Genomic DNA, 22,080 nt, shown 5'->3' on the forward strand with positions numbered 1-22,080 from the left:
GCTGGAGTGGGTAGCTGTTCCCTTTTCCAGGGGCTCTTTCCAACCCAGGGATCAAACCCAGGTCTGAGCGACCACGGAAGCGCAAGAAGCTGCTTGCTTAAAAGTGGCTGGTGAACAAGAGCACTGGTTTTCTGTGAGGACCAGGTCTCCCCACCTCAATTGTGTCCCTGCCTGCTATCAAATGCCCATTTGGAAGCAGCAGTGCAGAGAGCTCCCACCATCTCCTTTCCAAGAAAGAAGCAGGATCTCTCATCAAAAATGGAAAATAAAGCTCCTGGAAGCCTCACGGAGGGAAATACTAAGTCACCAAAGGGTGGGGCTGGGGGGAGATTTGATATCAGCTTTTGATCTTCATGCTCTTTTGCTGAAGAGCTAAGGAAAGCAGAATGGGTTGGGGTCCAAACAAACGATAATACAGCCACAGTCCAGGCCAGAGGATGCTTACTGCGCCTTACCAGGTCACTATGTCTGTCACAAGGGAAGGGGGTCAAAGGAGCAGGAGACCCCATTGCTGGAGGCAGCTGTGATTTAAGAAAACCAAATAGGCCTGCATTTGTCATCAGGGATCTGGGTTCCAAGCCACATCCCCTTTCCTTCTTAGAAGATGGGAGCAACGCCCTACCCGGAAACACTAGGTAAATGCTTCCTGCAGCTTAGCCTAAGCCTGCTTTTGAGGCACTCAGCACGCCTCGGGGGTGGAGGATGTAACACACATTCAGATGTGGAATAACTTAGTAACTGATAACATGCACCTTCCTGCATCATGTCCCCTTTGTGGGAAGAGCCCCCGTTGTCATCTGGGCATCTACCTCCCTCTCACCCTCAGGTGCACAGCCATGACCCTGCTAAACCCAGCAGCGTGCAGCATCCCCCTGGCCTCAGGCACCGATTCAGGATGGGGCATGTGACCTGAGCCCATCCAATCTGAGTAGCACTTCCAGAGGAAAAGACTTGGAGATGTAAGGGAGGTTGGCACTCACCACGGGGAGTCAACTGCAAGAGGGGAGATGAGTGAAACCAGATCCTGGTACCCTACGTTAGGTTTGCCTGAAGCCAGCACCCCTCATGCCTCCATCCTCCACCCAGCTTTCCAGTTGACTAAGCCAACAAGCTGTTCCTTTTGTTTGGGCTACTTTTCCAACAACAAAATTGTCCCCACTAATCAAGTGTGCCCAAAAGAGACCCTCTGCCAACAGAATTGTCCCTTGGAGAGAAGACTCTGAACCATCATTTCCACCACGTTATTCAGGGAGCTGTTCCCCTTGGCTCCCATGTTGGTGTTCATAGAGCAAATACTCCCCTGCTTTGGGGTCTGCCCCTTACAAGGCACCTGGCCCTGATACATGGCAGCTGTGGCCTTTCTGTCTGCAGGAGACTCTTGTATCTCCCCAGCTGACACTTTCATGGACGCACATGCTCTGTAAAGGCAGGGACCACACCTTGTCATCATTGCACATCCAGCAAATTCCAGCCCATCCAAGGAAACTTTCATTAGCACCCAATAAGCCTTCACAAAACCCCAAGAATGGTGCTTACCTTTCTACCAGAGTGATTTATCTTTTAGAAGTAGTCATGACCAAACCAAGCTCCTCAACATTGCTTCAGAAGCACTGCAGGAGGCAGGGAGCACTCAGGGACTGAGGGCTCGCCACAGTGGCCTCTGGAGAGTGGGTGGGTGGACAACAACTGGCCTAGGTACCTGGGTGAACTAGCCCCATGCACGATTCAATGATGCTGACTGTGCTCACACACCAGCCTGGACGGCCACCTGCTGCCCGCACCCAGCACCAGAGGCTGCTGGTCGTTGCCCACACCCCACAGAGCTGGTGGCTGGTCAGTGCTTGTTCATTTCTGGGGCCCGTGTTTCCTGACTTTCCAAGAGCACAAAGCAAGCTAATGTTACCTCATGCAAAATTCAACATTTTGCAAAAAGAGTTGTCTACACACACACACGCCCTGAAGCATTTTCTTGAAGCCCACTGACAGTCCCAGCAAAAAAGCATACTCAAAAAATGAGTGTGCAGAGAACCACAAGGTGGGTTGTAAAGTCCTAGATCCCTGGCCCTCGTTGCCTGACCTGCAGGGGCCCTCCAGGGGCATGCAGCTTGTTCACCACGGCCAGCGTCTGCACCAGAGGGCACCCCGTGAAGCCCTCGCTGCACCCAAGGGGAGAAATAGGCCAGTGGCACAGCAGTAGTGAGTGCCCACAAGACACTGGGGCTGACTGGGACAGAGCGCACGGCCAGGCCTCACTCCTCCAAACAGGACTCATCACCTTGCAGATTACTCCCCGTGTGGGCTCCGTGTCTGAGGAAGCTGAGAGAGGAAGGATTTGATGCTGAGACAACACACTCTGAAAATAAGGCAGTGGGAGATTTGTTTTTTTTTTTTTTAAGAGTTTTTAACAGATGAACTAATTCTGATGACAAGAAAGGAATTAGATCACAATGGTCAGTTAGATTCTGTACCTTGTTCCCAAGAAAGACTGCTGAGTAGCAATAAAATAGAAGAGACAGAAACAAATGATTTTTAAGTCACAGATAATTAACCCCAAAGGCTCACTGATGGTACATTAATATTGCTGGGGCAAGTGGCTTAACGAGTTTAAAAAGGACCTCAGAGTTTGTACGCAACAGATCATTTCAAGGGTTCCTGAAAAGTAGAGAAACCGCTTCAGGCTTAGGGGCCAGGCAAGGGGCGAAGATGACAAATATCAGCCTCTATTGCTGGGATCTCAGAGAAGAGAAGGGACTGCCTCCTTCCCTGGGGAAAGATGGGATCTCAGCAGGTCTACTGGGGGTGCCATCACCTCTGTTTCCGGGTCTTGACAAGTCAGCTTAGTGTGCTTCACAGTGATGCCGTCTCAGGAAGGGCTCGCCCTACTGTCCTTATGAAGCTGCAGAGGTTCATACCCTTTGAGGGGTATGACTTCTCAGACAATGTGACTTTTTCCCCAGCCATTCCAGAGAGGGGCCTAGGGACACACTTTGCAACAGCCGCTCCCAAGGAGACTTCTCACCACCAACACAGCTCACTGCACAGGGCTTCCTCACCCCACCCAGACCCACCATAAGCACAAGGTGTCAGAAAGAGCAGAGTGGCTCCCTAAGGATGGTCATTAAGGAGAAGGAGCCCTCCCAAGGGCGGCGGTGGGAAGAGTAAGTGCAGTAGGTGAGACAGGGTGCCCACAGCTGAACAACCTGGCAACCCCACACCTGCGATTTTACTTTCTGAGAAATTTTACTTTCTCTGAGAGAGCCGGGTCAGCCCTAGGGTGTGTGGGGATCTGTGTGTACCAGGTGGGAGACCAGGTGGGAGACCCGCAAGGAAGGGCCTTGATCCCTTCTCTCCCGGGGCTCACCCTACACAGCAGTGTGGGAGCCTCCACTGGAGCGCAGCAGACCTCGGCCGCCAGCGCCATGCACCATAGCACTGAGGCAGCAGGCATGGTGTCACACACATAATCGGTAGCACGAGTGGCTCTCTGAGCTATACACAGCAAGGTCCTGCTTCTTCCAAATCAGGGAGAAAGCAGACATTGGCCAGGTGATAGGAGGAAGCACTCACCCAGAGCCTGGAAGACCCTTGATTAAGGGAGAGCATGCAAGAGGCAGCAGAGACAACTCAGGTTCCCTCAGGCTTAGTCCACGGCTGGTGTTTCCATGCCCAGACGCTTAGAATTGTCTTCGAGAAGCTTGGGGAACAGAAGCTTGGGGTCACCCACAGCCTGAGAATCCTCTGGCTAAGGCTGTGCTTGGTCCTTGGGAAAGGCCATTGTCTGCCTGAGTTTTATTATGATGAAGTAATTAAAAGGAAATAGGAAGGATTTAGCATGTGATGCTCAAGACAGTTTCTGACCTCAGTGCCCAGAAAACCCTTAATCTGGGAATACAAATTTTATGCGTGTTTGTGGTTAAGTTTTTAAAGACATCATCAAGAAGAGAGCTGTTTCTCTGATTGCAGAATAAGAGAATCTGAGCAGAGAGTTCAAGATTCTGGGCTAAATTTCAGAAAATCCTTCACAGGAAAAGTTAACACACTAAGATTTGCAACATCATCTGTAAGTCAGCTTGAAGACAGAGGAATGGGTTTGGTGACTGAGACGTTCTTTGTGGTATATCTGAGGCCAAACCTACAGATACAGTATGAAAACAGCCACAGTGAAGACCACCAACTTCACTGTGCATTGACGCCACAGCCCACACTGGGCCAAGGGCTCTCCATGCTGAATCCCTCCCCATAATGCGTCCAGGAAGCTGTGAGGGCATGCTGCCCAGCATCCTTTCTCTGTGGACCAAACCTGTACCCACTCTCTGGCATTTGAGTGAGGGCGAATCCCCAGGGGAAGAACACATGATCTTGCCTGGCCAATCACACTGTTTCAACCCCTCCTTGCCAGTAAGTGGTTTAGGGCTTGACTCATGATACAAGGCCAGCAAATCAGAATCTTCATGGAGACCTTTCTCCGCTTACTCGGGAGGAAAGTAGTTTCACCCTCTCAGATAGTGAGCAGTCAGCCAGGAGTCTGTGAGCACCAGCTGCCAGGAGCCAGCCTGCAAGGCTGAGTGGAAGAGGCCAAAACGCCAAGAGGAGGAAAGAAAAGGAGTGTGAGGTCTTCCAGGAGCTGTCTTTGAGGCCGGATCCACTCTCCCTTAGACTCTGCAGTTTCACAAGGTGTTTAGGCGTTAGCCAGTGCAAGCTGGGTTTCTACAATGCAGTCAGGACTAAGGGTGTGTACTATTACTGTCCTAAGCTTTATTTTTTTGAGCTCCAAAATCACTGCAGATGGTGACTGCAGCCATGAAATTAAAAGACACTTACTCCTTGGAAGAAAAGTTATGACCAACCTAGATAGTATATTCAAAAGCAGAGACATTACTTTGCCGACTAAGGTCCGTCTAATCAAGGCTACGATTTTTCCTGTGGTCATGTATGGATGTGAGAGTTGGACTGTGAAGAAGGCTGAACACCGAAGAATTGATGCTCTTGAACTGTGGTGTTGGAGAAGACTCTTGAGAGGCCCTTGGACTGCAAGGAGATCCAACCTGTCCATTCTGAAGGAGATCAGCCCTGGGATTTCTTTGGAAGGAATGATGCTGAAGCTGAAACTCCAGTACTTTGGCCACCTCATGCGAAGAGTTGACTCATTGGAAAAGACCTGATGCTGGGAGGGATTGGGGGCAGGAGGAGAAGGGGACGACAGAGCATTAGATGGCTGGATGGCATCACCGACTCGATGGACATGAGTCTAAGTGAACTCTGGGAGTTGGTGATGGGCAGGGAGGCCTGGCGTGCTGCGATTCATGGGGTCGCAAAGAGTCGGACACGACTGAGCGACTGAACTGAACTGAAGCTTTTTCAGAGAAGATTGAGTAACTTCCCCCAAGTCACACTGTGAGTAAGCGGAGAAGTAGGATTCTGCTAATTGGTCGTGGCCAAACTGGGTGCCACATCGTTGTATGCAACCAGAAGACACCAGCCAGTGGTGCCATCCACTCCCCACTCAACCTGGGGCACAGAGGTACAATATCAGTTTTCCAGCAGCTGAAGAGAAAGCACTCTCCAGAAAGAGTCAACTGCTGTGGAATTAGACACTGAAGGAGACAGGTGCCACCCCCAACTTTTTGGAGCCCAATAACTGCTGGAGAGAACAAGCAAGCTCTGCTGTATAGAGTGGGGGGTAGGATAGGGAAGGAAATCCCATCTCTCTCCCCAGATGGCAGTCTTGATTGGAAAAGGACCCACTGCCCCAGGCACTGACAAATCTGAATGGCTTCCTTTTAAGTTCCCTACATCTGCAGCCATTAAAGAAGTTATCTCAAAAGAAGTTAGGAGTTTATTAATCTGTTTCATTGAAAAGAGTCAGCCACTTTACATTATACCAAGATAGATTATGCAGGCAACCGAGAGACCCAGAAAACATCTGCTAAACAAAATCAAAATTAATGGTAAACAGACTGCAATTCTTGATAGCTGAAGTTCACCCAGATGCAAAGAACTAAAAAGGGGCTATTAGAGGCAGCTGCCAATTAAGGGAATAATTCCAAGGGTTTTCACAAAGTGAGGCTCTAGTTACACACTCAGGACTGGCAGGTCATGTTTATGCAGGAGATTTGCATTGCTAAGGAGACAGAGCCACCCTGGCTGTGTGACTGTCACTTTCCTCTCTTTTTCTGTGAAGACAGCAGCATCCCTCCTCTCAAGTCTCCCTCACAGCCCTGCTGGAAGCCACGACAGGCTGGTCTAGAAGGCAATGTGTGAGTGAGCCATCGCAGGGAAGATGGGTAATGCAGTATGACATTGGCGCCCACCCCCAAAACCCACAGCCTCTAATCACAGCACAGTCACAGACATCTGGAATAGCTTACTGATCGCCCCATGCTCTAAGGGGCGGCTGACAAGGGCTGAATTATCCTGGCCACTTGCTCAGCTCACTCGAGTGTTCTCTCATGACTGTAATTCAGTGTGATGGGATCAGTTAGAGAAAAGCACCGGTTTGGGTAGATGGATCCCGGCAGTTATCATCAGCATCAGCTCTCAGAGTGGACATGGGAGTGTCTCGGTGAGGTGAGGTTGGCACCTTTTGTGGAAGCTTCAGAAAAAAAGTTGAAATTAAATTGTAGGTGAGTAGAGGGAGGTGTAAAAACGCCTGCATTAGAGAGGCAATGAAGAAGCAGCCATCTGCCTTCCCCGTGCTGCTGGCAAAGGGGGGCCCAGGACAAGAGGATGATGTAAGACTGCCCTGGAGATGGAAGGAGGGCCAACTGGGGTACCAAGAGACATCCTCCCAAGGCTGCTGTCCTGCCATAATATCTGATCCTCCGTCGCCCTCCAGGCTCCCCTGAGAGTCCTTCCCACAAATCTTAATTGGAAACAAAGCTCCCCTAGAAAGTTTTCTTCCAAGAGGCCCTCTCAGCTCTCTGGGCTTGGCAGTGATCATGTAGGCTTAGAAATCCTTGGGTGATGGAGCGAGATCAAATCATCTCCTGCCCATTAGAGAGAGGTTCAATGTCTCAGAGAGACATTGGTCCAGAGGGACCTTGGCCCAAAGGGCTCTTTATTTCTACTAAAACAAGCATGAAAAGGAAGGAGTCTCATGTAAGGTGCCATCTGCTCTGCTTATATCATGGGTTACTGAGAGTCAAGGGAGATAAAGAACACGAAACTCGGAAAACTTCAGAATATCTAAGATACAATTAACATTATCTCACCACTCTCTCCACACACCACCTTTGGAAGACAGTCACACGCTGGGGCATGTCCTAGGCTCTGTCAAAGCGGTCCCTCTTTGTGGACTCTTTACAGCAGGGCTTGCAAAGGGCACTGTGTGGAAGCCCAGCCAGAGATGATTAAAAACAAACCAAGATGCCATGGGAAACTAAGTTTGGGAAATGCTGCTTATTACACTCCCTTTTCAAAGTCCTATTTAACATCTTCACAACCTAAGAGATTCTGCAATAAAAATAACAACCAGCTTGATATTGAGTCCAGCATTTACTAAGTGATTTATTTTCCTATGGCTGCTGTAGCAAAGTTCTATAAAGTAAGTGACTTAATGAGAGATATCTGTTTTCTCCCAGTTCTGGAGGCTAGAAGTCAGAAATCAAGGTGTAGGCATGACCACCCTCCCTGTGAAGGCACTAGGGGAGGATTCTCGGTCGCTCCTTCCCAGCTTCTGCTGATTGTCAATAGCCCTTCGTGTTGCTTGGCTTATGCCCTCAGTCTATGCCTCCTTTAGAACATGCCATGCTCCCTGTGTCTGTGTCTAAATCGCTCTCCTCAAAAGGAGCGCACTTATTGGATCATGGTCCACCCTAATCCAATATGACCTCATTGTAATTACACATTTGCCAGGACTATATTTTCAAGTAAGGTCACATTCACATATTCTGGGTTAGAACTTCAAAATATCTTTTTAGGAGACACAATCCAACCTATAATACCAAACCTATTTGAACATGGAGCACTTTCATCAATGCACCAGCTGGGAATATCTGGATATCCACAGAACACTTCCTATAAGTGCCTCTGTAGAACCAAATGATTCAGCGCCTCTCTTGTATATCACTGGGACAGGATCAGAGTGAAAAATACATATACAAGGCAATTTTAAAATTTGCACTTAATTCAGGAAATGATTGTTGAGCAACTATAGGCCCCGGGCTAAGGCCTTGAGGAATTTAGGAGTGAAAGAGGGGAGGGTCTCAACTCTTAGGAAATGAATGACTTACTAGAAGTCCTTAACTCCCAGGTAAAGTAGGGTAAGCAAAACTCTTCAGAAAGAGAGTTGGAAGGGATAGGAGAGAGGTGGGATTTCACAAGATGAGGGACAAAGAGCAGGCAGGCTGCAGGGACAATGCGTGAGGCAAGACAGCCGGGCTACCATCTGAGAACCAAGACAGCACTGGACGGGAGGGGCACAGAGGAACTAAGGCCCAGAGCCCATCTGAGGCACGGGGTGCATTCGCGCCACCCTAACGATCTCCAGCACAGCCGTGACCTAGCCTGGACTCCGTTCCCACTGCTAAGATTAGCTCCCTCACCGCTCACTCCACAGACTTAATCCAGAGCTTCCAATGTTACAGAGTGTAAAGTGGCAATTGGTCATCCATGTGTAGCTATCAGCCCTGGTTGGAGCTGATATCCTGAGTCACATGCTACATAAAAACAAAACCAGAAAAGTATCTTAGGTTTTGTGGTCCATAGGCTACCCCTCTAGACCTTTCTAGGATATCCTGGGCCTGGCAGACTAGGCAGAAAAATTCAGAGGGTTAATTATCTGCTCCTCTTTCAGTGCCAGATCAAGTCAAAGCTAAGTGTTCATTGCTAGACAATAATGTCTTATTTGTGTTTGCAGGAATGTTTATTGAAATATTCACAGTGCTTCTACTACTTTTATACCCATACACATACACTGTTCTGGGGAAGATTAACAACCCTACTACCCAAGCCATTGAATCTCAGACTTAAAAAATACTCAGAACTGACCTACAAGGTCCCACTCTTCCTTCCTTCCTGCCAGGTTATAAGCACTGACACCAAGGCACCGGGCGATCTCAGGAATTTTCAAACACTCAATTTTGACAGAAGCAAGCAAGAAACATCAGCTCACAGGAGGAAGAAAAATGTTTCTGTTACATCAAGACAAATTTACCAGTACAAACCCAAGGCATATGTTCCCAGTAAGCCAGTTATGAAAGATGCTGCTTCAAGAAAGAAGAGGGTTATGGGAAAATAGAGCACAGCCTAACCATGCCTTTGCTCACCCTGAGACACATAGTCTTCTAGGAATTTGGAGTCTCAGGTACAATAAGGTCTTTTATGCCTTTGAGCAAAAATACACATGATTTTCTCATATCCTAGCCTTACTATTTAAAGACATTTCTAACACAAGAACAGTAAGAGTCCAAAACAGTTAAGCTCATGTGTGATTCCATAACGCAAATAGTGCTGTGCACCAAACAGGCACACACACTCAGGAGTAGTGGAATGAATAGTATTCTAAACCAAAGTTCATGCCAACTTGTCTCCTAATGGCTATTTTTCTCCAGGTTACATGGTCATAATATCCATTGTGAACACAACTTTGAATCAGAAACAGGCCTTCCCTGCCCCACCCACCTTAATCCAGTACCATTTGATTTTGATGTCCAAACGCTGTGGTTTACGCTATGGATGCAGTTCAGAGGACGCTGAGCCCCAGACCAGAGACAATGGCGAATGAGAGTGAAAGCCAGAAAGTTCATCCAAGAGCTAGACTAACCAGATCCTTTGTATCCGGGATTCCAGTACCACAGACAGCAGCAAACTGGTTCTCTGAACCCATGAGTATAGACAGTATGGAAAGTTTAAGTCTAGAGGCACACTTCAGTAACGTGACCCTTCTGTGTTTTTCACTGTGTTGCATAAAATAAGAACTAACCAAGAGGCAAGGTTTTTAGGTTTGAAAATCAGTATGGTATTTTCTCACTTCTAATGATTGGTGCTCTTTTTGGAGACAATACCACCAAGAAGGAGGTGTGGTTACAGCTAAAACTAAAGGCCAGACCCCAGACCAAGAACGCACTTTGGTTCCTAACTTCATCCTCCCATCCCTGAAATAAAGGGATGACTGGTGGTGATTTCCATAAATCATACAAAGGTGAAGGTGAAGTCCCTCAGTCGTGTCCGACTCTTTGTGACCCAGTGGACTGTAACCTACTAGGCTTCTCCGTCCATGGGATTCTCCAGGCGAGAATACTGGAGTGGGTTGCCATTTCCTTCTCCAGGGGATCTTCCCGACCCAGGGATCGAACCCGGGTCTCCCACATTGGAGGCAGACGCTTTAACCTCTGAGCCACCAGAGAAGCCCCAATCATACCAAAGACAGTCTCTTATTAGAGACTAGGTATCACTGAAAGCAAGTAAGAGTAACTTCAATTTCCACTAAAAGATTTCAGAAATTACCACCCATATATATTTACCTTAGTAATCAGAAAACGAATGCACTAGAGGAACTCTCGCAAGGAAAATAAAACATGGTGGAATTGTTTTCAAAAGGAAAATTACGTACTTATATCTACTTCCGCTTAACTAAAGTCGTAAAAATCTAATCAGAAATATTTTTCACAGTGGCACCTTTTCCCAGTTATTGAAATATCTCAAACCATAAACAATTTTGATTGTTGATGTAGTTTTCACCAGGTTAATTATTTCAAACTTCACTCAGAAATGAGGCTTCTTTTGAGAGACTGCAAACATTGTCACGAACGAGCCAGTTGCCTAGACCCCATCTCTGATACCTGAAGGTGGAAGACACAGCTCTCACAAGCAAACTTCAGCTTTTGTTCCTGCAGTCCCTGAGGCAAGCGCCGAGCAGTCAGCACCCAGAACAGGTCACATGAAATTTCAAAGAACAGGCTGCCCGCAGTCTGAAGTTAATCTTAACTTTACCAAACTACATCCATATGCCCACAATGAGAATGAAATGAGTATGAGTGCATCTTCCCTACCTTCTCTTCTTGCGACATCAAGGCTTCTGGATTCCTGCAAGACAAGAAAGATTTGGTGTTTTTGAAGAATAATGCATATGTAGAAATACTTGCAAATACCTCACCTCTTGTTGGACATTCATTCACAGAAGGGTGAACAATCTCATAAATAAAAGACTTTCAGCAGTGTTGGGGCTACTAAACTCTCAACATATACACACACATCTGTAAATGCAAACCACTTACTGCTTTGCTGGCTTAAGCAAAAATACTGTTAATCATGCAGTTTTTAATGAGCAGACCCAACTCTCATGGTCTTCCTTATATGGAAACTGGGCTGGTTCCAATTGTTAGGAAATACCCTGTTTTCAGTTGAATTCCCACCCTGACCTAGACGGCAAGTGTTTGTAGGGAAAACATAAGCAGGCAGGAGCCAGAATGCAGTGAGCAAAAGTAGGCTGTGATTGGTGGTGCCATGGTAAAGACCATTACTGTTCCTGTGCAGGCCACTGGCATGATCTGGTGACTGATTATGCTCCTCAATAATTTCCAAAGTGTGGGAAACTATGGACAATTTGGATAGCCACTCCACGCCACTGGCCTTGGCTCTTCTTAGTTCAATCTCATCTTCCTGAAATGTGCAGAGCAATAAGCAAAGTGTTTCAGAAATTACATAGGTTAAAGACAGAGTCCTTGACTTGAAGATATTTACAGCTGAACAGAAGGGTACAGAACAAACACAAATTGCTGAGAAACAAAGAGGAGATTTTTTTCCTTGACAAATACCAATATGTTCACAATCAAATGAAAAATGTAAGAAAAAAAAAAAAAGGTTTTTTAAAGAACCTTTGCAAATAGCACAGAAGAATGGGCAGGCTTTCAGATAGCAATATGGGAGGGAGGGTGTACCAGGAAGAGAGAATAGCTTAAGAAAAGGCCAAAAAGTACAAGGCATGGTCAGGCAGCAGGAAAAGGCCCAGTGAGAAGTAATGCAGGGAAAGGCTGAAATCTGTTGTGGTTTCATGACTAGTAAAAAGCATCTACAATCTGTTATAAATGACCCGGTTACGATAAAGAGCCTAATACTGAGATTAAGGTGAAAATCCATGCTAGCAACTGAAGAACAGAAGGTTAAATACCTTAGCATTAGTATGTCTTTCATAGCTTAGCATTCTCGTCTAGTATTCTTATGGGGCAAGGAAGAGGGAGCCAATATTAGGAAGGAAACTTGAGGAGGCACTGAAAAGATTGTCCTGTCTTGCCTAAATTACACTTTCTCCCCGCCATCTCTATAATGAGTCAAAAGGCCAAGTGGAGACCAATGGAAGACCATGTCACAGGCCAGCAGCATAGCAGCAGGCGCAATTATCCAAACAGGCTTCCCAAATGCTGGTTCTTCATAAGCTCAAGGGTCAAAAGAGGGAGCTTGGAGAACAATAACTGGAACAAGAGCTGCCAAAGCCACAAAGCACATCGCACACTAAGTAAACCCAGCTCCTTCTACACTGCTGCTCAGACTCTGCTCTAGGGGCTGCCGCCACCCCTGGAAGTAACTAGTATTTGCGGAACACGAAATCAACCGTTACAGCTCGAGAAAAAAACCTTCTGGGAATTTTATTGTAATTGCATAAAATTTATAAATTACCTTAGGGTGTGTTGACCTCTGTATAATGTATCTCCTTATTTAACATGGTATTTTAAATAATGTGTTCAAGTCTACTTTTATTTCTTTCAAGAGTATAATTTTCCTGTATATATTTTGAAAATGTCTTTATTACATACCTTTTGTTATCATAAATGGAATTTATCTTTCATTATATCTTACAACTGTTTGTTGTTTGTATATCTGACAGCGATTGAAGTTTACATATTGATATAACCAACCACTTGACTGAATTTCTTATTGTTTCTAATAGGTTTCAAATGACTCTTTTGGCATCTCCATTTGTTGATTTATACAATATGCAAATAGCAATGATTTTCTTCCTTCCAGTTTCTATTGTTGCTTACTCTCATCTTATTCTTACAGCTAATTCTTTCTCTAATGTTAAGAATTTTGAACACAGTGAGCATCCTGGTCTTCTTTCTGATTTTAAGAAGAAAACCTGCAATGTTTCCCAGTCAAGTAAAATACTGGCTTTTGGCCCAGATATGTTTATCATATTAGTGAAATCTATGCATATTTTATAGACTTTTTAAAATAAATTTATGTTCTAGCTTGTCCCCTTACTTGCTTATTTATTGGCTCTTTCCCTCCACTGGAATGGGAGTTGGGATGGTGCCAACATCTCTCTCACTCTTGCATTTTCAGTGTTATTTATAATAGGGCAGATGCTCAATACATATTTGTTGAATGAAAATAAAATAAATGTGTGTTGAATTTAACCAAATACTTTTTATGCACTTATGGAGGTATCCTATGATGTTTTTCTCCTCAGCTCTATTAATTTGATGGCTTACCTAGTAGAGTTCATAGTAGTCAATTATATCTATATTTATGGAGTAAGCTTTTCTTAATCATGATATGTTTTTTTAAAAATATGCTGCTAGGTACTGTTCACTATGATTTTAAACACATTTTTGCATTAGTATTCATAAATGAGATTGAGCTATAATTTTAGGTGTCATTTTTCTCAGTTTTAGGAATTAAAATTATCAGTTTCATATACTGGATTTGGAAGTTTCCCTTTTATTATGCACTGGAATAGTTTAAATACAAGTGGAGTTATCTGACCTTTAAGGTTTCTGCAACTTTATTTCTCAGATATTTATTAAAAAGTAGAGGAAGTAGAGGGTCAGAGAGATTAAAATTTGTCCAAGTTCTCACATTTTGGTCAATGGCCAGCTGGGATTTAAATTCCAAAGTCTAATTGCAAAGCTTATGCACAAAACATTCTAACTCCACTCAATTAATAGTGTGAAAATTAGAGATAGATTTCTGCTTCAGGCCATGAAAGAATAGCTTGTATTAAGCTAATCCTTCTGCTAATAACAACTACAAAAATTGGATAAATAACAACAACAACAAAAAAGTTTTTGAAGGCATGTGAGAGCAACAAAGGCAGACAGAACTTAGCCAATATTTGGAGAGAAGAAAAGGCTTTGGTGGAGAGCCCTATATTTACTGCCAGATTTGCCCTTTGGGGAATTTGTGGTTTTTCAGACAAGTCAAACAAAGTAATTTTCTGGAGCTTAAAGTAGCCTCACTGAGTTGGGAGATACCTGAGTTGAGGTTACAAAAGCAACCAAAACTTGAGGATCTGCAATCCTAGAAAAGGGAATCAGAAAGAAATGAACTCAATAATCTGTGCAGCCTCCTCTTGAGTTACATTATTATGGTTGAATTGGATATATAAAGAACAAGAGGTTGAGAAATAAGCAAAAAAATCGCCTCAAACTAAAAAATTAACTAAAACACTAAAAACAGATTTTGACAGTATCATGGTGCTCAGAAGACAAAAATTAAGTGCTCAAAGGAGCAGTGGTCCTGGGAAATGCAGCTGACTTTCAGTTAATATCATACTCTCAAAGAACTTCTGTTCCTGAGTAGATCAAGATGATCTGCCAGCATTCCGTATCTAACAAATAAAAGTCCTCTCTGAGAGACAATAAAGTAATCCAAACACCATATATTTTTCATAGCTTTAACCTAAAACTAATAAATTGTTAGCTATCCCTCCAGAAAAAAAAAAAGAGGGGGGGTATTATTCAGGATGAGAAGAGAGTTGAAATTCAGTGTCTATAGCCATGATGAGCCATGTGCAAGTCCCCACCTGGCAAAGGAAGGAAAATTTTTTTATAGCAGTGAAAACCATTGATAAATTGAGAGGGTAATAGTGAATGCAGAGGTAATGGCTTTTCATTGGCTAGGCTGTTGCCAGGAGATGAAAGGAGTCTTTCTTTTTCCTTTGAATTCTGCTCTGGTCACAGCATATGAGAACTCCCCCTTCTTGTCTCCCAGCTCTATTTAATTGAGGCTTTTGTTTATTACTTTTTTTAACAATACATAACGTGCAACATCCAAACCAAAATTACTAGGCATGATGGAAACAGTATCAGACGACTAAAATTCAATAAAACAGACAGCATAAACTGACCCACAGGTTATCCAGACTTTGGAATTATCAGATACAAGCTCTAGAATAATTATGACTAATATGTTCAGGAAAACAGAAGATGTTGAATTTCACCATAAAACTGAAATTAAAATAAGAATCAAATGGAAATCCTAGAACTAAAAAATAAATGACTGTCAGCTTCAACAGGAATCTAACAGAAGACTAAACACAACTGAACAGAGGATTAATAAGCCGGAGACTAGATCAGTAGAAAATAACCAGACTGAAGATCTGAAAGGAAATAATAAAGAGTAGAAAACACAGGAGAGTATGAGAGACACTGTAGAACTAATAAGTTCTAACGAGTATAATTGAAGTATCAGATAGAGGAAATTAGGCAGAATCAATATTTGAAGAGATACGCTTGAAAATTTTCCAAAATTGATGAAAGACATCAATCCAAAGATTTAGGAATCTCTAGAAACTCTAATCAAGATAAATACAATGAACACCATAACTAGGTGCTCATGAAAATACAGTTGAATATTCAAGGACAAAAAGAAGAATCTTTAAAATAGCCAGAGAGTGGGTGGTGAAGGTGAAGAGGGCACATCTCCTACAAAGATCGGATAGCCAACTTTACAGGAGAAAATAATGGAACCAGAAGAGGGTCTGCCATCCTAGAAAAGGGAATCAGAAAGAAATGAACTCAATAATCCACACAGCCTCCTCTTGAGTTACATTATTATGCTTGAATTGGATACATAAATTCAGTGACATCTTTAAATGAAAGATGAAACAACATCTTTAAATTTCTGGAAAACTTTGAATTCTATACCCAGTGAAAGGATATAATGAAGATATGTCTAGACAGGCAAAAACTGAGAGAATACATTGTCAGCAGATTAATACTAAGAGCAATACAGGGAAACACTCCGGTCAAAAGGAAAGTGTTTTCAGATGAATGCATAGTTGTCCAAGAAGTAATAAAGAACAGAAAGAGTTAAAAAATGAACAAATCTAGTTCTGGCTGCTTAACACAACAACAATAATGCTCTCTAAGGTAATACTATTTACAGGACTAAAATGAATGACAATATGATCACAAATTCAAGAGGTCAAATGGAATTTAAGTATTATAATTGTATTAATATCTAAAAAATTGTAAAAGCAATGCTATACAGTCAAAGGAGTGGGATTACCAAAAACAAAAACAAACAAACAAACAAAAAAGCAAGAGAAAAGGGGGAAAGGAATAAAGAAGAGAGAGGACTACATTAGATTTATAATGATAAAAGAACAATTTAATAGGAATTAATAGCAATTCTAAACTTGTACCTACCTAACTTCATAGTCTAGAGGGGTGGGAGGGGATGTGAGAGAGGTTCAAGAAGGAGGGGATACATGTATACTTATAGCTGATTCATGCTGTACAGCAAGAGCAACATTGTAAAGTGATTATACTCCAATTTAAAAAATAAATTTTAAAAAAAGATGGTTTCTGGGGCTACTGGGAATGTCCTAAATTACAATCTTTGTGGTAGTCACTTGGGTGTGTTCACTTTGTAAAAATTAATGGAGTTCTACTCTACACTTAAGATGTATACACTTTCCAATATGTTTGATACATGTCAATTGAAAATTTAAATATATAATAGGACAAAGTACTCATAGTACACAGCAGAAATTTGTTGAAGAAGGGGAATAAATCACATGCCCTAATGTACAGATGAGGGCGGTTCTACAGGAGGAAAGGCTACAGCTTGCTCAGCTGTCATAGGGTGGCAAGTGGCCAGGGCAAGGCTAGACTCAAGTCTTGGAAATCCCACCACCGTGCTCTGCAGTGTGTGCTCAGCCACTTCAGTCATGTCTGGCCCTTTGCGACCCCGTGGACTGTAGCCTGCCAGGCTCCTCTGTCCATGGGGTTCTCCAGGCAAGAATTCTGGAGTGGGCTGCCATGCCCTCCTCCAGGGGATCTTCGCAACCCGGGGATCGAACCCACAGCTCCTACAGCTCCTGCACTGCAAGCGGATTCTTTACCACTGAGCCTCCTGGGGAGCCCACTGTGTTCTGCTGCCTCAAGTAAATACTCAGGGAATATGCTGGAAACAAGTGACAGGAGCTAAAAGATGCAACTCTGAAGTCAGATGGGTCTGGGCTGGATCCTGGCTTCTTCCCGATGGCCACGGCCCTGCCACCTTTGGTTAATTATCTCGCCTTTCTGAGCCTCAGCTTGTTCATCTGTGAAATAAGGGTAGGAATGGTGCCTTCTTCACAGAGTTGTTAGGAGGATTAAGTGAAATACAAGCCTGTAGCACACTCAGTATGGTGGCTGGCACACAGTAGTCCTGAAACGGTGGCCATCACCCTCTTTATTGTCATTAATGAAGACAACAAAGGCGGAGAAATAGTAAGATCACTTGGGGAGGGAAATGAGTTCAATGTCTCCATCAATTATTGTGGCTCAATCAGAACGTCTTCCCAGTACTTGAAAAAGTACTCCCCCAAAACCTGTAGCAGAACTGAACAGAATAGAATTCACTGACAGAAGTGACACCAAGACCCCAAACACTTTGCTTAAGGAAGAAATTATCTGCTGCAGAAGCTTCAAACCAGATGGTTATAAATGAGAGTTAGCACATGGGCATTATTTAACGGCTAAATTTCTTTAACTAAAAATCTAATTTTATTATGGTATAAATCACACTTTCTTGAAGTAGGGAATTAATTTTAGATTTTTCATTTAGTGTTCATAACCTTTCCACGAATTTGACAGCCAAATCATTTAAAACGCCATTTAACCAATACAATACAACAGCTTTATTCCTCATTGTGCCCTTCCTGAATCCATTATCTTCCACTATAACGTAGGAGAACTTAAGTAAAAAATTACCATCCCATAAAGCTGTATTTTATTGTGCAGTTGAACTGCATAATCTTTATTATGTGAGTGCTGAGTAATATTTTTCATAATCCAAAAATCTATTACAGATTCTCAGCTACCAAAAATGTAGTTTGCAAGCTGCTGAAAGAGGACAAATAAAGATCCTCAGATTCTGTGCCTGAATCCTTTTCATCCATCTTAGGCGGTGCTCACGATCTTAGGCTATATGTGAGGCTCAGGAAAAGAAGGGTGGACCTTGGCCCCAGACCAAATGTACCGCTCCTTGGCCATGAATCCAGTCATCCTTGGTTAGAGAATGTCTCAATTTATCACTCAAAATGTTACGGGATTCAGTGGCTTCTGGGAAAATGTTGGCTCTGTGAGTTAGCCAAGTAGGAATCAAAACACCCACTGCTCAGAAGAGGAAGCCATGGAACCATGAAGCTGAATGAAGCTTGATGTGGCCAGGGTTTTGCAGATGAAGCAGAGGTGAGTCTTGTGCAGATGGGGCTGAGGGCATCTGAGGGCTGGGCAGCTGCAGGCCCTCAGCCCTGCCAGTGTCCTGGTGGTGAGCCCATGACTGGCAGCACCTCAGTCCAGCATCAGGGGAGCTGAGGCAGCCCCCTGCTTCAGAGTTCCTCAGGCTCCTACTGCCTGGAGAAGCTACAACAGGAAGCCCATGTGCTCAATTCATAAAACACTCAGTACAGTTGGGATGCAAGCTTTGCTAACAGCACTCATCACTACTGAAATACTGACATCTAAGTTCTAAGGTTTTCATGTCTGAGATGCTTTTAACACTAATACTTCTTTAACAATCTTTCTTACAACCTTTCATTTATTCATTTGAATTTTAAAAACTTGACTCTTAACGACTTTGATTTTTGCTAGCAGGACACCACTCTGCAATTAAAGCCACATGGACAGGTAGAACGCAGTGAAATAAAGGGATGCCTTATGTAGCATATATTCGATTCCTGCCTCCCGCTTATTGAGGTACGCTTTATCTCGCTTCTATTGTCCAGGTAAAGGCAGAAGGAAAACCCTCTGTTAGATTTGTTGTTAGATTTGCCACGGCATCACGTCAGGGCCTTCGAAGCTGGATGAAGAGAGAATTAGGGGATTAACCCTAAACTCAAGAGCCAGCTTGAGAGCCAAGGTGAATAATCCTGCTAACAACAGGATTTCCTGGAGGGTGTAGAGGGGATGTCTGAACATCAGCTTTCTCCTCCAGTCATGTGGAGCCCACAGCAAGAGCTCGAGGAAACTATCAACTAGGAGGTGCCTGCTCCTGAGGAATGCCACCTCGCCGAGGGGTCAGAGCTCATCTCCTACCTCCCTGAGAACAGCACCCAGTGCTAGGAGCCCTCTGTGTAGAGCGGTGTGTCCTCTCAGGTAGACTGCCTTAGAGGTGGGAAAGGCACAGCTGACCACCCTACACCTCAGGATGCTGAGAGAGCAGAGGGAGATGGGCACAGGCCTGGTTGTTCCCCTCTCAGCCACAAGCTTCCCAAGCCAGTGAAGCCTCCCTGGCCTCTATCAGGAAACCAGGCACGGAATGGGTGGGGAGGATGACCACACAGGCAATGAAAAGACCTTCTCCACATTTCAGGGCTGAAAGGTGGACCCCATACAGTGAGCAAGTTCTGTGTCCTTTCTACTTCCTGTCCAGCAGTAAGTGGATCAGTGTAAGCAAACTGGTGTTTACACAGGACCCAAGTGTTTATTGGAGGCTTATTGAAACAAATGGAAGAGACCATGCATGGATAATTTTGAAAGAATATCACAGAAATCTCCTTATGATTAAGCTATAGGCATCTCTTTTTTAAGTCATTGATATGAACCCATCAATAGCCTCCCTGTGGGGAACACTTGTGAGGAACATCAATTTCCTTATGTCCATGGAGGAGATGGAAACAAGACCCTCAAAGCCTCCAGGGGGTCTGAGCAGCCTGTTGTTAGTAAGTACACCCGCAGCCGCAGCACTGAGGGAGCTGCCCAGACACCTGCCACTCCAGCTTCCCCATCTGTGAATGGGCAGATCAGACTGCCCAGACAGGGCGGATTGAGGCGACCATTCAGAATCACAGGCGGAATCCCCCAGGCAGTTCTCAGTGCTTTCTGATGGGGAACACAGAGGGCTGCGTTGGAGGAAAGCTGTGATGCTCTAAGGAGAAAAGTATTGATGGTGATTATGAGACACCACAGAGAAAAGAAAGAATGGGAATATGTGCCAGGCCTTCAGAAATTCAGGTGACTTGGATGTTCAATTTCTTGTTTCTAGAAGCAAAGAATGAATAGATTTATCATCTGAGGATTTAGGGATTTTAAATTCTCAGTATTACTTAAAGCTATATATTAAAGGTTATTCATTTACAATCAAAAAAAGAAAAGTTGGCTCTGGATTTAAAATTGTCTTCTGTGGTGAATCTACCAAAGTGACAGTACAAGCAAGCATTAACTTACATTTGATGGAATAAACGTCAATGACAAATAGATCAGCCCAACCCGTTAAACACCATCATCTGCACACAGCCAGATGAACAGACTGAGAGGGACAGAGGGGCACTTCCCAGCTTCATCTGACAACCCAACAAATTAAAAACTGATTAAGTTTTTTATTTTGAAAAGTATAGCACAGTATCATTTCTGCTTGAGGACAAGCAATCCCCACACAGGTCTCTTCTAAGAGTTAGCAGCTTGGGGCTCTAACTCAGCACTCCAGGGACCACCCCATCAACTAACAGTCATCCTCTCCAGGGACACCAGACAGGCTCGACAAAGCCCAGCCCACCACGCAGAGCTGGTGAGCTGCAACGTGCCACAGTCACACAGGACTGCCGTGAACTAGGACAGCATCTATCTCCCCCACAGCCTGCATCTCATTCCTCTTTCATCCCACCGCAGGGTCTGGCCTGTCACAGACCCTCAACAGATGGATTGCAAGAAAGAAGTCAGTTTCTTTCACGGTCTCCTGAGGAGAGTATGGGGTTATGAGGGTCTCCTCTGGGCTTGCGGAACACACTGACTGCCTTTGAAGTCTGACTTTCCATATTTTCCATTTTCAGCCAAGTTTCCACAGGATCAGGGACAGCCAAGGATGCCTTCCTTATTCTGGCAGGTTTCATGCCCACCAGCTGTCCTATCCCGTGTTCTAGTCATCCGTGAGCCACAAGACAATCAGGACCATGTTACAGGTGTTTGGGGAGGACAGGTGGCCCCTGGGAAAGGGACAGTAGTTTACGTTTTAATTATTCATTATCCCCTCCGGGTACCACCCAATAGACAATGTAATTTAACATCAACCTGTTTCATATGCTATTAAAATCTGCTCCTTTTTTTTCTTCTGTCAGCTACAAGCCACAGTGAGGTTTAGAATAACCTGTGTCTGAAAAATTAAGAGAAAAAAGAGGGAAAAGGGCTGCCCTCTGGCAGGGTTGTCATGTCTATTTTTCATTCTTGCTTTTACACATGGAGTGGGGTTAGTTCACAGATAGAGATCACCTGACTTAAAGATGCAGAAGGTTACAGAGCCATGGTGGGGCTCTTTTTTCCACCCACAAACCACACAATACTTATTGCATAATAAATATTATTCAATTCAATTTGAAATAATTCAAATTATTCAATTTGAATAATAAGTATTATTCAAATAAATGTGTAGCACACAATACAGCTGTATTTTTTTTACACTCATTCATTTTTTCATTTGGCAACTTCTGTCACATTAGCTGAATAACCTGGAAGTGGTCTGTTGCCTATTTTCTAAAAGGCTCTTCCGTGACTACCTGCATCACTCAGTCTTAAGAGTTTCAGAGTTGACTTTAGAGAGTAGCTACAATTTGCCTGGCAGAACACACTGAGACTGGTAATTGGCTGCTTGTCCCTCCCATTTGAGCCTAAGTCTGCAGCCCAGACATACTGCTTTATGGGCACAAGTAGGAAAGAGAAAAAGGCAGGTAATGGGTGAGAAGGTGAGCACATGAATGACAGGCTCACTTCCTCCAAAAGAAATAGTGAAAACCCCTTAGTCCAAGTGCCACAACCAGAGTCTCTCATCTTGCCCAGAAACAATCCCCTCCTCCCTAGTCCTGCTGCTGGGCCAGTGGCCCTTCTGCCCCCTGGGGCATAAACCCTACTTCCTCATTTATCACTTTCTGCTTCTGCA

General features: G+C 44.1%; 1 protein-coding gene across 3 annotated transcripts in view; it reads right to left on the minus strand.

Annotated features, from left to right (window-relative positions):
• FSTL4 (follistatin like 4) overlaps nucleotides 1-22,080 on the minus strand; it is a 768,172-nt gene that overhangs the window by 381,087 nt on the left and 365,005 nt on the right. For all 3 annotated transcript variants that reach the window (XM_060416502.1, XM_042250516.2, XM_027970246.2), the window contains one exon: nucleotides 10,992-11,025. In XM_060416502.1, the coding sequence (XP_060272485.1) occupies nucleotides 10,992-11,025 (34 nt within the window). The remainder of the gene's footprint in view (nucleotides 1-10,991; nucleotides 11,026-22,080) is intronic.

Source organism: Ovis aries, chromosome 5 (genome assembly GCF_016772045.2).
Source record: "Ovis aries strain OAR_USU_Benz2616 breed Rambouillet chromosome 5, ARS-UI_Ramb_v3.0, whole genome shotgun sequence".
Lineage (NCBI taxonomy): Eukaryota > Metazoa > Chordata > Mammalia > Artiodactyla > Bovidae > Ovis > Ovis aries.